Source organism: Electrona antarctica (assembly GCF_951216825.1).
Source record: "Electrona antarctica genome assembly, chromosome: 1".
Lineage (NCBI taxonomy): Eukaryota > Metazoa > Chordata > Actinopteri > Myctophiformes > Myctophidae > Electrona > Electrona antarctica.
In genome coordinates, this window is record NC_136806.1 from 7,468,553 (window position 1) to 7,484,219 (window position 15,667).

General features: G+C 44.0%; 1 protein-coding gene across 1 annotated transcript; it reads right to left on the bottom strand.

The window, feature by feature from the left end:
* Positions 1–1,223: 1,223 nt before the first annotated feature.
* On the bottom strand, positions 1,224–15,236 carry LOC306921497 (embryonic polyadenylate-binding protein-like). The gene is made up of 12 exons (XM_079498637.1): positions 15,099–15,236; positions 13,296–13,442; positions 13,019–13,137; positions 12,790–12,896; positions 12,512–12,671; positions 12,287–12,393; positions 12,143–12,168; positions 2,678–2,787; positions 2,390–2,575; positions 2,137–2,284; positions 1,966–2,016; positions 1,224–1,355 (listed from the first exon to the last, which is right to left on the bottom strand). The coding sequence occupies exons 2-11, from the start codon at positions 13,385–13,387 to the stop codon at positions 1,998–2,000; spliced, it is 1,074 nt and encodes a 357-aa protein (XP_079354763.1). The 5' UTR covers positions 13,388–13,442; positions 15,099–15,236; the 3' UTR covers positions 1,224–1,355; positions 1,966–1,997.
* Positions 15,237–15,667: the final 431 nt, after the last annotated feature.

Here is a 15,667-nt window from a genome sequence, read left to right on the forward strand (position 1 = left end):
AGGCCCTTAAAACCAGGCTCCAGACTTCCCAAAACAAACTGGTCAGGCTCCTACTTGACCTAGCCCCCCGAACCCACCTCACCCCTGCCCACTTCGACAGGCTGGAATGGCTTAGGGTCGACGACAGAGTACAGCATCTTGCAATGGGTCTGGTCCACAAGATTCGATACACCACCAAGATACCCATGTACCTGTCTAGATACTTCCTTAATGTTAACGAAGTCCACACCCACAACACCAGAGGGAGTGCAACGAACCATGTACAACCCAGATTCGGCACAAACAAGGGACTAAATTATTTTCGCTCTTATGCCACCAAAATGTGGAACGCCCTACCAACTGTCATTAAGACATGCGAATCCCTTGACTCCTTCAAAACCGCTCTCAAAGGGCACCTACGGATGGCTGCAATTCGAAACTGGCCCCCGTAAAATCTGAATCCCCCCCCACCGCCCCCCCCCTTTTTCCCCTCACTGTATATGTTTCTTTTCCCTTTTTACCTCCTTTATGATGAATTCCTGTTCTGTCTATAGAAGTGTCTATTTGTACGTCTCTAAATGTTTTGATGATTTGAACATGGTGGACCCTATTGGAAACAAGTGTAATGCTTAATTGGGTCGTCCACTCAGTTAACAGCCTTTGTATTGAGTTTGTGCTTGAAATGTACTGTAATTCTGCAAACTGTTAATAAATTCTTCAATCAATCAATCAATTGTGTGGGGGGGCAATAAGGGCTTGTGTGGGGGGCCAATAAGGGCTTGTGTGAGGGATAATAAGTGCCATTGGCCCTTCAAGATGAACATTTGACAAGTAATGATAAATGCCAGTATCATAATGAATTATCTTTTAATCTGCCATCAGTCAGTTTTAGTTTCAGACTAATGAGAACATATTGCTTACTTTACTGTCCAATGACATGAAATGGCACAAGGGACAGACTCCACAAAAACACCACCCCCAAAAATCGGCACACGCTACGCACACCCACACATGTGCCCTTATTTGGAGTTTGAGCCCCTGCCACCCTAGTGCTCTCTGCACGGCCCTGCTTCAATGCATGAGGAGTCCAAGCCGCATCTTTTCACCTGACAGGGGGGAGTTTCCCCGGTTGGACGTAGCGCGTGGAAGGAACACGTTATTCCAACCAGTTTCTTTCCCCTCCATCAAGCGCCCCAGCTGGCCAGAGGGAGGCAGTTTAGAGAAGTAATACATAACGACAAATACATGTTTTTTATATGAATTTATTTATTTCCACAACAACAAAAAGGCATCAAGGGCAAAGAAGTCAGTAATGTATTTTATTACACTGCCAGCCAAGGGATGATCTTGGATTCAGGTTGATTTGTCATTTTCAGCTGAGGACAAGAAGTGGGTAAAGACACTGTCAAAATAATGAACTTGCCTGAATTTCACGCTACCAAAAATATACAAAAGAGATAGAGAAGGCTGTTATTTGAAGTTAGTGATGATCATTATTATTTTTTAAATAGTTGGTCACTATATTATTTGGATTGAGACTACAAATTGTGTCAGCTCCACACTATTTTAGCCCAATAGTGCAGTCACAACATACAGCATTTTGGCATGCTGTGAACTTGTTGATCTGCTACTATAAAACTTGCTCAAATTATGATGTCAGGGGTGGTTACAACAACTTATGCAGGAACACCTACTAAGTACACACACACACACACACACACACACACACACACACACACACACACACACACACACACACACACACACACACACACACACACACACACACACACACACACACACACACAGGCCTTGACAGCCCATACATCCAAACAGAATACGGTATTTTCTGATTGCATTAAACAACGTTTAACTCACTTTATACATGTGCACACCCTCTATTGACCCATGCCTGGAGTAAGCCTGAGCAGCATGAACACAACTAAAGATATAGAGATATAACCACTACATATACAGAATACTTACATTAGCCGTCATATCCTTCCCTGTGGGATGATCTAGGATCCGCCCGAAGAACTAACAATAAAGATACAATTAAAACCAGCATGAAGTGTACAGTACAACAGTACTGTACAGTACAACAGGTGCACCGTGCTCAATTCACTAATTATTCCTACATTTAAGACTAGCCCTTACTTATTATACCAGTCGCCACCGGAGAGGAAGCTCCTCCTCCCTCCTAAAGGGTAAATGGTAACTGGTCCACTTCCTCCTCTTCCTCCTCCACTTCCTCCTCTTCCTCCTCCTCCGTATCCTCCTCTTCCTCCTCCCATTCCTCTTCCTCCTACACAAATACGAGGGGAATTTAACATGCCATTGATAAAGAATAAAATGTGCCGGAGATGGGAAAGGCTAACTTAAAGAGTTTTGTGTAAAAGCCCATCTCTACCTCTACCTCTACCTCCACGACCAGATCCGCGCATTTCGCGGTCCACCTCATCAACACGGATTATCCTGCCATCCAATTCATTCCCATTCATTCCTTCCATCGCATCCTTTGCATCATCCGAGTTCATGAACGTCACAAAGCCGAATCCCCGAGGCCTGCCTGTCTCTCTGTCTCTTCTGACTTCAACTGTAGACACAAATCAATAAAATTAAAATTAAATAAAAATAAAATCATGAATGCAAATAAATGTGGTTGCCAATATGGAGCGCATTAGCACAAGTAGTTTACCTTTCCTAATTAATCCGAACTCGGAGAACGCCGACCCCAACGACGCCTCGGTGGTGTCAACGCTCAGCCCACCAATAAACAGCATACCCTCTTCCGAAATGGTTTGTCTAAAGAGCACGAAAACTGTTTGGTTAGCACATTTGGACTCAACCCCTTCCATTGTGTGAAATGTCCTTTACATAAGCAGATGAAACTCTGCATAAGCATAATGTGGGAACACAACCTGCCAGAAATCAGAAAGGGTCACATCAGTCTCACTACTTACCCTACAATCAGCAGAGAGGAGATCAGGAGGGCTGTAGAACAGATGAAGAGTGGGAAAGCAGCAGGGCCAGATGACATCCTGGCAGAAGGCATAATGGCAGATGTTGATACCACCGTGAGCCTGTTGCATGCACTCTTCACAATGATCTGAGAAGAAGAAGAGATACCGTCAGGATGGAAAGATAGGGCTTTATTTTTCTATTCATTTTATATCCCACGGTTTTTGTAACCCATTTTCTTTTTTCACCCAGACCCACATGCAAACTCCACACAGAAAGGCCCTTTTGCCAACCCATAAGGTATGAAACGGGCACTGTTGACACGAAGGAGAGAATACACCCCAGCAGGAATCAAACCCAGGACCTTCTAGCTGTGAGGCGCCACCATGACCCGAAAGAGGGCCTCATTAACACGCTCCCAAAGAGGGCCTCATTAACACGCTCCCAAAGAGGGCCTCATTAACACGCTCCCAAAGAGGGCCTCATTAACACGCTCCCAAAGAGGAGACCTGGGCAACTGCAACAACTATAGAGCCTGGGATCTCCTAGCCGCAATTTGCAACTCTAGAAGTTTTTATAATGGGATGAATCTAGAGTTGCAATACCCTCCATTGACTCCCCATTCATTCAATTTGGTTTGTGATCTGCTTGTCTTAAACAACGTTAAACTCACAAACATTGCAGCTGTAGTCCAAGCTTGAATTATCCTCTTTCAATCTGCCGAGCTTGTTTTTCATAAAAATCCCCCGTAGACATGTTATGAGCTACTTTCTGTCAAGACATCCTCTGTAGGTGATTCTTTTTCTAAGTGTTGCAGTTTGGAAGCACTCGTTTGTGTTAACGGGTCGCGCTGCTGCCTCCTGCATTATGTGCAAATTCGAAACAGGTGGTACGCTGGGCCGTTCAGTGACTTATGACGAGTGCTTCCAAACTCCAGCACTTAGAAAAAGAATCACCTGCACAGAATTTCTTGACAGAAAGTAGCTCATAACATGTCTACGGGGGATTTTTATGAAAAACAAGCTCGGCAGATTGAAAGAGGATAATTCAAGCTTGGACTACAGCTGCAATGTTGGTGAGTTTAACGTTGTAAAGTGCTGGAATGCACCATCAACATTTGTCAACAGGGGGAGCCCTGGTATAGCATGTCATGATGTATTTAAGCCAATACATTACAAACGTTGTTTAAGACAAGCAGATCACAAACCAAATTGGATGAGTGGGGAGTCAATGGAGGGTATTGCAACTCTAGATTCATCCCATTGTAAACAAATCTAGAGTTGCAAATTGCAGCTAGGGATCTCCCTACTCTGTGTCAGGGAAACTAGGTGCTAAATAGAGTCATCCTGGATAGAATGAAGGAGACGGTTTACCACCAAAAGAGACCAGCCAGCAGGATTCTGAAATAATTGGTCATGTCACGTCACTACACTACACTACACTACACTACACTAGCCTGGATCCAGCCCAAAGACCCCGCCCATTCTCTTAGTGGACTGCATCTCAAGAAAGCTACAGTCTGATAATCAGGCTAACACTACACTACAAAAAGGCATTTTGAGTGACAGTGTACATAGAGAGACCTCTGGAAGCTACTGAGACACCACAGAGTGCCCACTAACTATAGCTAGTGAACATAATATCATACAATCAGCTATATATATCAACTAAATAGGCCTACAGAAACAAGCCCAAATAAAGAAAAAAAAACATTTTGAAAACAAGTTCCCCAAAAGATCAACCCATAGCCACAATATTTACCAGCAACTTTACAGAAAAACTAGTCCAAAGTCACTTATAATAAGCAGAGATGGCATACATTTCAGAGAGCACACATAATAAGGTTACCTTCAGTTGGTTTTCAGAAGAGACTGCAGTGATTAAGGTCTTGCTGCAGCAGCTTGGTGAGTTGAGGGAACTGCAGGAAATGCTCTGCTTTTGACTGCAACCCAAGAGGCCAATTGATTGATTGATTGATTGATTGATTGATTGATTGATTGATTGATTGAACATTTTATTAACAGTTTGCAGAATTACAGTACATTTCAAGCACAAACTCAATACAAAGGCTGTTAACTGTGAGTGGACGACCCAATTAAGCATTACACTTGTTTACAACAGGGTCCACCATGTTCAAATCATCAAAACATTTAGAGACGTACAAATAGACACTTCTATATAGACAAAGAACAGTACAGGAATTCATCATAATGGAGGTAAAAAGGGAAAAGAAACATATACAGTGAGGGGAAAAAGGGGGAGGGCGGTGGGGGGGGGGTTCAGATTTTACGGGGGCCAGTTTCGAATTGCAGCCATCCGTAGGTGCCCTTTGAGAGCGGTTTTGAAGGAGTCAAGGGATTCGCATGTCTTAATGACTGTTGGTAGGGCGTTCCACATTTTGGTGGCATAGGAGCGAAAAGAATTTAGTCCCTTGTTTGTGCCGAATCTGGGTTGAACATGATTCGTTGCACTCCCTCTGGTGTTGTGGGTGTGGACTTCATTAACATTAAGGAAGTATCTACACAGGTACATGGGTATCTTGGTAATAATTGACATTATGCAGTTGCACACGGCTGCCATCTTTCCAGCAAGGTGCTAACTAGGTGCAACTTACCATAGACAGCCCATTCAACCAAACAGAACAAATCTAATTGTATTAAATAACGTCAAACTCACCAACATTGCAGCTGTACGAAAAGCTTGAATTATTGTCTTACTATCTGAAAAGTCCACCGTAGACATGTTATGAGCTACTTCCTCCCATATGGAAAAGATTCAACTAAATTTGTATATGTTTTACATGAAACCTGTAATAAATATATATGACAGTCAACGCAGATATAAGATCCATAGTGGTTTTTTGTAAAGTGAAACGTATATAATTTTGTCATTTATAAAAACTATGTATGACAGTCAAAGCAGATATAAGAGCCATAGTACATTTGTGTAAAGTGAAATGTATATAATTCTGTCATTTATAAGAACTATATATGACAGTCAAAGCAGATATAAGAGCCATAGTAGATTTGTGCAAAGTGAAACTTATATAGTTTTGTAACTTATAACTACATGTGAATCCACATACAAAGACCTTAGTAATTGTGTGTTGTCAAACGTATGAGTTGGGCAACCATCCGTGAAAACAAATTATAGGATATTTATTATATAAAAACCATACAATTCAGGCTATGTATGTCAAGACAAAATAATGAGTTTTAGGCATTTCCTTTTAAATTGTATGACTCCTATATTATTTAAGATAACAACTGGCAATAGGCCAAATTGTTTTAAAGATACATGTGTTATTGTATGCAGCAAACACATCATTTCCATGCAATGTACAGTATTAAATAAAAACCAAATAAAAACAGACAATAAATAAAATCAGGGTGTACAGTAGAGGGACCCCCACATGGTAACTCTGTCATTTCTCAACTGTTTCGGACGTGGGGCGGCTCGCCGGAATCATCCCGGCCCCCTGGGCGCGTTCCTGGGGACCCCCCCGGGGACTCCCCGGGGACCCCCGGAGACCCCCACATGGTAACTCTGTAATTTCTCTACCGTTTCGGACGTGGGGCGGCCCCTACCCGGGAATGGCCTCCCGCCCCAGAAAGACAGGCTCCCCCCATAGTATTTAAAATATTAAATGTTTTACAAAAGCACACGATTATGAGGTAAATAATAAGATTACAGTACATAGTAATTTCTTTTTAATCTTTATTTACCCAAGGAAGTAGCTGAGCACAGGTGCTCATTTTCAGCAACACCTGCACATAGAAACCTGCACGTGCAAAACAAATGCTTGCAATGGATTAACCCATTTTGGGCGGGAACTCTGCCCTTTTGGTGTTTTAAGCATTCTGTTCTACTTTAGCTATTGAAAAATAGCAGATCTACAAGCGCAAATCTTTGAATATATATTTCAGAGCGAACATTTTTAACGAAAATATTGGCTTCTGAGGGGTCCCTGGAAGAACATATTTTGAGATGGGGGTCCGTGGCCCAATAAAGATAATTCTGGGGGTCCTTGACATGAAAAAGGCTGAGTACCACTGACATAGAAAGATGGGTTTTTCAGAAAAGATTTAGGATTTAGATTTTTTTTTTTTAAATCGACCTCGGTCCAAAATGGGTTAAATAATAAATAAATAAAGTATTTTGGCTGTTAACTCTTTTTTTTGCCAACTACGTAAATATTCGTGCCCCCCCCGCCTATGGAACGTTATATGCCAGCTACGGATATTTTAGTTTCTGTTGCAATTTGTTTGAGCTGAACCCCCATATAATGCCTATTAGCCCTATATTATATTGTCACATGGAAATTGTTACAACAAATGTAAACCTCATTTCATGTAGAGACCCACCTTTCTGCATAATTCAAGTATGGGTCCTGGGCTGTCCTGGGCTAGTGGTCACCTTAGAGTATATATGAATAGAGACGGCACCGGATTTCTCCTCTTGCATTAAGTTGCTCAAAAGCGCATGAGGCGATTTCACTCCTCCTTCCGGTTAGGAACAGAGTGCATTCTGGGAAGAATTGGGCCAAATCGTGAATGTATGAAACAGCGTTCACGTGTCATCATGAACGTGCGCAATGATAGTAGATAACCAGAATTGGCCCAGCGCTGCAATACCAAATTCGGCCACTATGTCCATTTCGCCTCAGGGTTTCCTCTGATTGCCGTCTCTATTCATATATACTCCAAGGCGGTCACCCTCTCCCCACAGATGTGGAGACTATAAAGGCTCATTCATAGTCTGGATTTTCGGTGGTGAGGTGACCACCGCTCTGGTGGTGAGGTGACCACCGCTCTGGCGGTGAGGTGACCACCGGAGCTGAAATAACGTTGAGCGGTGGTGAGTAAAAACAGAGAGAAGGGCTGGGGCGGTGGTTTGCTTTTCACCGCGGCTCGTGACGTCCAGTGGTCACACCGGAAATCCAGACTATGATTGAGCCTTAAGCTGTGCCATCAGTTGTATATGGGAAAGATGGCCTCCTCAGTGGGGATACAGTGGAAAGACATTGCCCTTTATGGACCTGGAGAGGTCAGTGCAGAGCTATCAAAACACTCTAAAAAATGATATCCAGGCCCATTAGAGGCTGTGTCCCTGCTGCTATCTGACAGACAAGCATTGCTTTCTGCACACCTGATGTGGCCTGTGTTTTTTTCCTTTTGTTCTGGAGCTATTCAACTATGGAAAGGGGAACAGCCCACGACCCACTGGGCCATGAAGTAATGTCTCACCTCTGACATGGGAGAGGACCGGGAGAAGCTCAGAGACTCCTTGGCTACTATAACTTTAAGTGCCCAGTGAGCTATAATCCAGTGACCCCCCACACCTCATACTGCCCTCTACTACCCACCTGCAGGGCACCCTATAGGCCCGCCACACTCCTGCATCACCTCTGCCATAGGGACTCAGTTGACGTGCATGTTCTGATAGCGCTGCGGTGACCTCCATACCCCCCTACCACCCCCCACCCACATTAGAAGACTTGCAATGCACACCGTTGCGGGCAGCGCACCCCCGCGCCTCCCAGTTCTTCTCTGTGTGTGTATAGTGTCAACACTCGCAGAAATGACAGATCAGAATCACACACACACACACACACACACACACACACACACACACACACACACACACACACACACACACACACACACACACACACACACACACACACACACACACACACACACACACACACACACACAAACCATAAGAGTTTTGGTATGGAATGAACATAATATAATAATTAGGCATGCATCACTTTGCCTAAAACCCTGAATTATAGAAGGACTGCAATTGGAAAAAGCCTACGCCGGTTCCCATGCATTTGTGTGCATTGCAAGTCTTCACCACCCACCTACTGTACCTCCTCTACCTGCCTTTAGGGCCCTCATAACACTGCTACACTACCCAGTACTGTACCCCCTCTACCTGCCTTAGGGCCCTCATAACACTGCTACACTACCCAGTACTGTACCCCCTCTACCTGCCTTTAGGGCCCTCATAACACTGCTACACTACCCAGTACTGTACCCCCTCTACCTGCCTTAGGGCCCTCATAACACTGCTACACTACCCAGTAGACATACTGTACCCCCTCTACCTGCCTTTAGGGCCCTCATAACACTGCTACACTACCCAGTAGATCATACTGTACCCCCTCTACCTGCCTTAGGGCCCTCATAACACTGCTACACTACCCAGTAGATCATACTGTACCCCCTCTACCTGCCTTTAGGGCCCTCATAACACTGCTACACTACCCAGTACTGTACCCCCTCTACCTGCCTTAGGGCCCTCATAACACTGCTACACTACCCAGTAGACATACTGTACCCACTCTACCTGCCTTTAGGGCCCTCATAACACTGCTACACTACCCAGTACTGTACCCCCTCTACCTGCCTTAGGGCCCTCATAACACTGCTACACTACCCAGTAGACATACTGTACCCCCTCTACCTGCCTTAGGGCCCTCATAACACTGCTACACTACCCAGTACTGTACCCCCTCTACCTGCCTTTAGGGCCCTCATAACACTGCTACACTACCCAGTACTGTACCCCCTCTACCTGCCTTTAGGGCCCTCATAACACTGCTACACTACCCAGTAGATCATACTGTACCCCCTCTACCTGCCTTAGGGCCCTCATAACACTGCTACACTACCCAGTAGACATACTGTACCCCCTCTACCTGCCTTAGGGCCCTCATAACACTGCTACACTACCCAGTACTGTACCCCCTCTACCTGCCTTAGGGCCCTCATAACACTGCTACACTACCCAGTACTGTACCCACTCTACCTGCCTTTAGGGCCCTCATAACACTGCTACACTACCCAGTAGACATACTGTACCCACTCTACCTGCCTTAGGGCCCTCATAACACTGCTACACTACCCAGTAGACAGCCCTCTACCTGCCTTTAGGGCCCTCATAACACTGCTACACTACCCAGTAGACATACTGTACCCCCTCTACCTGCCTTAGGGCCCTCATAACACTGCTACACTAGACATACTGTACCCCCTCTACCTGCCTTAGGGCCCTCATAACACTGCTACACTACCCAGTAGACAGCTTAAGTACTGTACCCCCTCTACCTGCCTTTAGGGCCCTCATAACACTGCTACACTACCCAGTAGACATACTGTACCCCCTCTACCTGCCTTTAGGGCCCTCATAACACTGCTACACTACCCAGTAGACATACTGTACCCCCTCTACCTGCCTTTAGGGCCCTCATAACACTGCTACACTACCCAGTAGATCATACTGTACCCCCTCTACCTGCCTTTAGGGCCCTCATAACACTGCTACACTACCCAGTAGACAGCTTCAGTTAATTCTAACATCAGCAGTCTTCAAAGGTCTCCCAGAAATACCTGACAATGGCTGAACAGCTTCAGATTCTAGTACCCGTTTATGTTCATGTGTAATACCAGAGTTGATCCGAGCAGAGCCGTACTCAGCAGCGTTGCAGCTGCGGTCCTGCAACTGCAGCCGTAGATGCAAGCTCCCAGAATGCCATGCAGGACTTCATTGAAATGTATATACACACATCTTTTTTTTTTAATACATTTTTAATCGCACAATTTTGTAACCCATGTTTTCACAGAGTCAGTGTCAATTATCTAATGTAATCCTGGGCGCTACACTCCCTCTGCCAACCTGGGGAGAGCAACGGACTGACCTCATGCTTCCTTCAATGCATGAGGAGTCCAAGGCGCATCTTTTCACCTGACAGGGGGGAGTTTAACCGGTTGGACGTAGCGCGTGGAAGGAACACGTTATTCCAACCAGTTTCTTTCCCCTCCATCAGGCGCCCCAGCTGGCCAGAGGGAGGCAGTTTAGAGAAGTAATACATAACGACAAATACATGTTTTTTAAATGAGTTTATTTATTTCCACAACAACAAAAGGCATCAAGGGCAAAGAAGTCAGTAATTTATTACACTGCCAGCCAAGGGATGATCTTGGATTCAGGTTGATTTTTAGTCATTTTCAGCTGAGGACAAGAAGTGGGTAAAGACAGTCAAAATAATGAACTTGCCTGAATTTCACACTACCAAAAAATATACAAAATAGAGATAGAGAAGGCTGTTATTTGAAGTTAGTGATGATCATTATTATTTTTTAAATAGTTGGTCACTATATTATTTGGATTGAGACTACAAATTGTGTCAGCTCCACACTATTTTAGCCCAATAGTGCAGTCACAACATACAGCATTTTGGCATGCTGTGAACTTGTTGATCTGCTACTATAAAACTTGCCCAAATTATGATGTCAGGGGTGGTTGCAACAATCTGGCTCAAGAATAGACTATGCGCGCAACATCATCATACCTGGAACTTATGTGGGAACACCTACTAAGTGGCAAAAAAAAAATATATATATATATATATATATATATATATATATACACACACACATACACTTTCTGGCCTTGACAGCCCATACATCCAAACAGAATAAGGTATTTTCTGATTGCATTAAACAACGTTAAACTCACTTTATACATGTGCATACCCTCTATTGACCCATGCCTGGAGTAAGCCTGAGCAGCATGAACACAACTAAAGATATAACCGCTACATATACAGCATACTTACATTAGCCGTCATATCCTTCCCTGTGGGATGATCTAGGATCCGCCCGAAGAACTAACAATAAAGATACAATTAAAACCAGCATGAAGTGTACAGTACAACAGGTGCACCGTGCTCAATTCAGTAATTATTCCTACATTTAAGACTAGCCCTTACTTATTATACCAGTTGCCATCGGAGAGGAAGCTCCTCCTCCCTCCTCTTCCTCCTACTCCTTCTCCTCCTCCTCCTCCGTATCCTCCTCCTCCTCCTCCTCCTCCTCTTCCTCCGTATCCTCCTCCTCCTCCTCCTCCGTATCCTCCTCCTCCTCCTCCTCCTCCTCCTCTTCCTCCGTATCCTCCTCCGTATCCTCCTCCTCCTCCTCCTCCGTATCCTCCTCCTCCTCCTCCTCTTCCTCTTCCTCCGTATCCTCCTCCTCCTCCTCCTCCTCCTACACAAATACGAGGGGAATTTAACATGCCATTGATAAAGAATAAAATGTGCCGGAGATGGGAAAGGCTAACTTAAAGAGTTTTCTGTAAAAGCCCATCTCTACCTCTACCTCCAGATCCGCGCATTTCGCGGCCCAACAGGTCCACACTGATTATCCTGCCATCCAACCACTGAAATGACATCAATACATTATAACAGTGTTATGTTGTGTTGTACAGTATTTGGTGCAGTACAAAAGTACAAAATGGCTTCAATCAAGCCATCTGTGACAATATATCATCAACTCACAGATCCATTCATTTCATCCAGTGCAGCCATTGCAGCCTCTGCGTTGTCGTACGTCACAAAGCCGAATCCCCGAGACGTGTGTCTCTCTCTGTCTGTGATGACTTTAACTGTAGACACAAATAAATAAAAAATAAAAAAATGAATGAATGAAGATAAAAAAAAAAAAATCATGAAGGCAAATAAATGTGGTTGCCAATATGGAGCGCATTAGCACAAGTAGCTTACCGTCCACAATTAATCCGTACGGGGAGAACGCCGACGCCAACGCCAGAACCAACGACTCCTCGGTGGCGTCATTGCTCAGCCCACCAATATACAGCTCACGACCAGATCCGCGCATTTCGCAGCCCGACAGCTCCACACGGATTATCCTGCCATCCAACATCTGAAATGACATCAATACATTATAACAGTGTTATGTTGTGTTGTACAGTATTTGGTGCAGTACAAAAGTACAAAATGGCTTCAATCAAGCCATCTGTGACAATATATCGTCAACTCACCTTTCCATTCATTCCTTCCATCGCATCCTTTGCATCATCCGAGTTCATGAACGTCACATAGCCGAATCCCCGAGACTTGTGTGTATCTCTGTCTGTGATGACTTGAACTGTAGACAAATCAATACAAGTAAAAATAAAAAAATGAATGAATTGAAGATAAATAAAAAAAAATCATGAAGGCAAATAAATGTGGTTGCCAATATGGAGCGCATTAGCGCAAGTAGCTTACCGTCCACAATTAATCCGTATGGGGAGAACGCCCTCGCCAACGCCGACTTCAACGACTCCTCGGTGGCGTCAACGCTCAGCCCACCAATACACAGCCTACCCTCTTCCAAAATGTTTTGTCTAAAGAGCACGAAAACTGTTTGGTTAGCACATTTGGACTCAACCCCTTCCATTGTGTGAAATGTGCTTTACATAAGCAGATGAAACTCTGCATACACATAATGTGGGAACACAACCTGACAGAAATCAGAAAGGGTCACATCAGTCTGCCTACTTACCCTACAATCAGCAGAGAGGAGATCAGGAGGGCTGTAGAACAGATGAAGAGTGGGAAAGCAGCAGGGCCAGATGACATCCTGGCAGAAGGCATAATGGCAGATGTTGATACCACCGTGAGCCTGTTGCATGCACTCTTCAAAAATGATCTGGGAAGAAGAAGAGATACCGTCAGGATGGAAAGATAGGGCTTTATTTTTCTATTAATTTTATATCCCACGGTTTTTGTAACCCATTTTCTTTTTTCACCCAGACCCACATGCAAACTCCACACAGAAAGGCCCTTTTGCCAACCCATAGGGTATGAAATGGGCACTGTTGACGCGAAGGAGAGAATACGCCCCAGCAGGAATCAAACCCAGGACCTTCTAGCTGTGAGGCGCCACCATGACCCGAAAGAGGGCCTCATTAACACGCTCCCAAAGAGGGCCTCATTAACACGCTCCCAAAGAGGAGACCTGGGCAACTGCAACAACTATAGAGCCTGGGATCTCCTAGCCGCAATTTGCAACTCTAGAAGTTTTTATAATGGGATGAATCTAGAGTTGCAATACCCTCCATTGACTCCCCACTCATTCAATTTGGTTTGTGATCTGCTTGTCTTAAACAACGTTAAACTCACAAACATTGCAGCTGTAGTCCAAGCTTGAATTATCCTCTTTCAATCTGCCGAGCTTGTTTTTCATAAAAATCCCCCGTAGACATGTTATGAGCTACTTTCTGTCAAGACATCCTCTGTAGGTGATTCTTTTTCTAAGTGTTGCAGTTTGGAAGCACTCGTTTGTGTTAACGGGTCGCGCTGCTGCCTCCTGCATTATGTGCAAATTCGAAACAGGTGGTACGCTGGGCCGTTCAGTGACTTATGACGAGTGCTTCCAAACTCCAGCACTTAGAAAAAGAATCACCTGCACAGAATTTATTGACAGAAAGTAGATCATAACATGTCTACGGGGGATTTTTATGAAAAACAAGCTCGGCAGATTGAAAGAGGATAATTCAAGCTTGGACTACAGCTGCAATGTTGGTGAGTTTAACGTTGTAAAGTGCTGGAATGCACCATCAACATTTGTCAACAGGGGGAGCCCTGGTATAGCATGAGATGTATTTAAGCCAATACATTACAAACGTTGTTTAAGACAAGCAGATCACAAACCAAATTGGATGAGTGGGGAGTCAATGGAGGGTATTGCAACTCTAGATTCATCCCATTGTAAACAAATCTAGAGTTGCAAATTGCAGCTAGGGATCTCCCTACTCTGTGTCAGGGAAACTAGGTGCTAAATAGAGTCATCCTGGATAGAATGAAGGAGACGGTTTACCACGAAAAGAGACGAGCCAGCAGGATTCTGAAATAATTGGTCATGTCACGTCACTACACTACACTACACTACACTACACTACACTAGCCTGGATCCAGCCCAAAGACCCCGCCCATTCTCTTAGTGGACTGCATCTCAAGAAAGCTACAGTCTGATAATCAGGCTAACACTACACTACAAAAAGGCATTTTGAGTGACAGTGTACATAGAGAGACCTCTGGAAGCTACTGAGACACCACAGAGTGCCCACTAACTATAGCTAGTGAACATAATATCATAAAATCAGCTATATATATATATATCAACTATATAGGCCTACAGAAACAAGCCCAAATAAAGAAAAAAAAACATTTTGAAAACAAGTTCCCCAAAAGATCAACCCATAGCCACAATATTTACCAGCAACTTTACAGAAAAACTAGTCCAAAGTCACTTATAATAAGCAGAGATGGCATACATTTCAGAGAGCACACATAATAAGGTTACCTTCAGTTGGTTTTCAGAAGAGACTGCAGTGATTAAGGTGTTGCTGCAGCAGCTTGGTGAGTTGAGGGCAGGAAATGCTCTGCTTTTGACTGCAACCCAAGAGGCCAATTAGCTCTTCGCTAAGTCCCACCCAAGCCCGTTCTTGGCCAATGCCACGTTAGCGACGGTTACTATGTTAGGATCCTGGTCAACAGCTCTCAAAGTCACTCTTTTAGAACACTAAGCTGATTCTGACCGTTTATGACATCAGGAAAACTCATGCGGTTATATTTTTAATAAAAAATGTCAAGGTTGTCTTGTTTTTGTTTTGACTTCAGTGTTGCCACATTGTGTGAGAGAAATAAGCCAACCCACCTCCAAAAACAAGCCAACTCTTAAAGCCAAATCAAGAAAAACAAGCCAAAACAAACACAATAATATGACCATATATAATCATAATAAAAAGATTGTATGCATTTATCATTATAAATACTATGTAGGCATATGTCTATGATAATTCATGTTTTGGTAATGTATTACATACACTAATTATTAGCCTTAAGCCAAAAGTAGCGGGAAATAAGCAGACC

Excerpts from the sequence above, each read along its gene's own strand:
- LOC306921497 (XM_079498637.1), bottom strand. The coding sequence starts at position 13,387 with ATGCCTTCTGCCAGGATGTCATCTGGCCCTGCTGCTTTCCCACTCTTC. Across the intron at positions 12,169-12,286 it reads TGGATGAAATGAATGGATCT|TGGTTGGATGGCAGGATAAT; the intron begins GTGAGTTGATGA and ends ATGTCATTTCAG. Across the intron at positions 2,285-2,389 it reads TCGTGGAGGTAGAGGTAGAG|GAGGAAGAGGAATGGGAGGA; the intron begins GTAGAGATGGGC and ends GTATTTGTGTAG.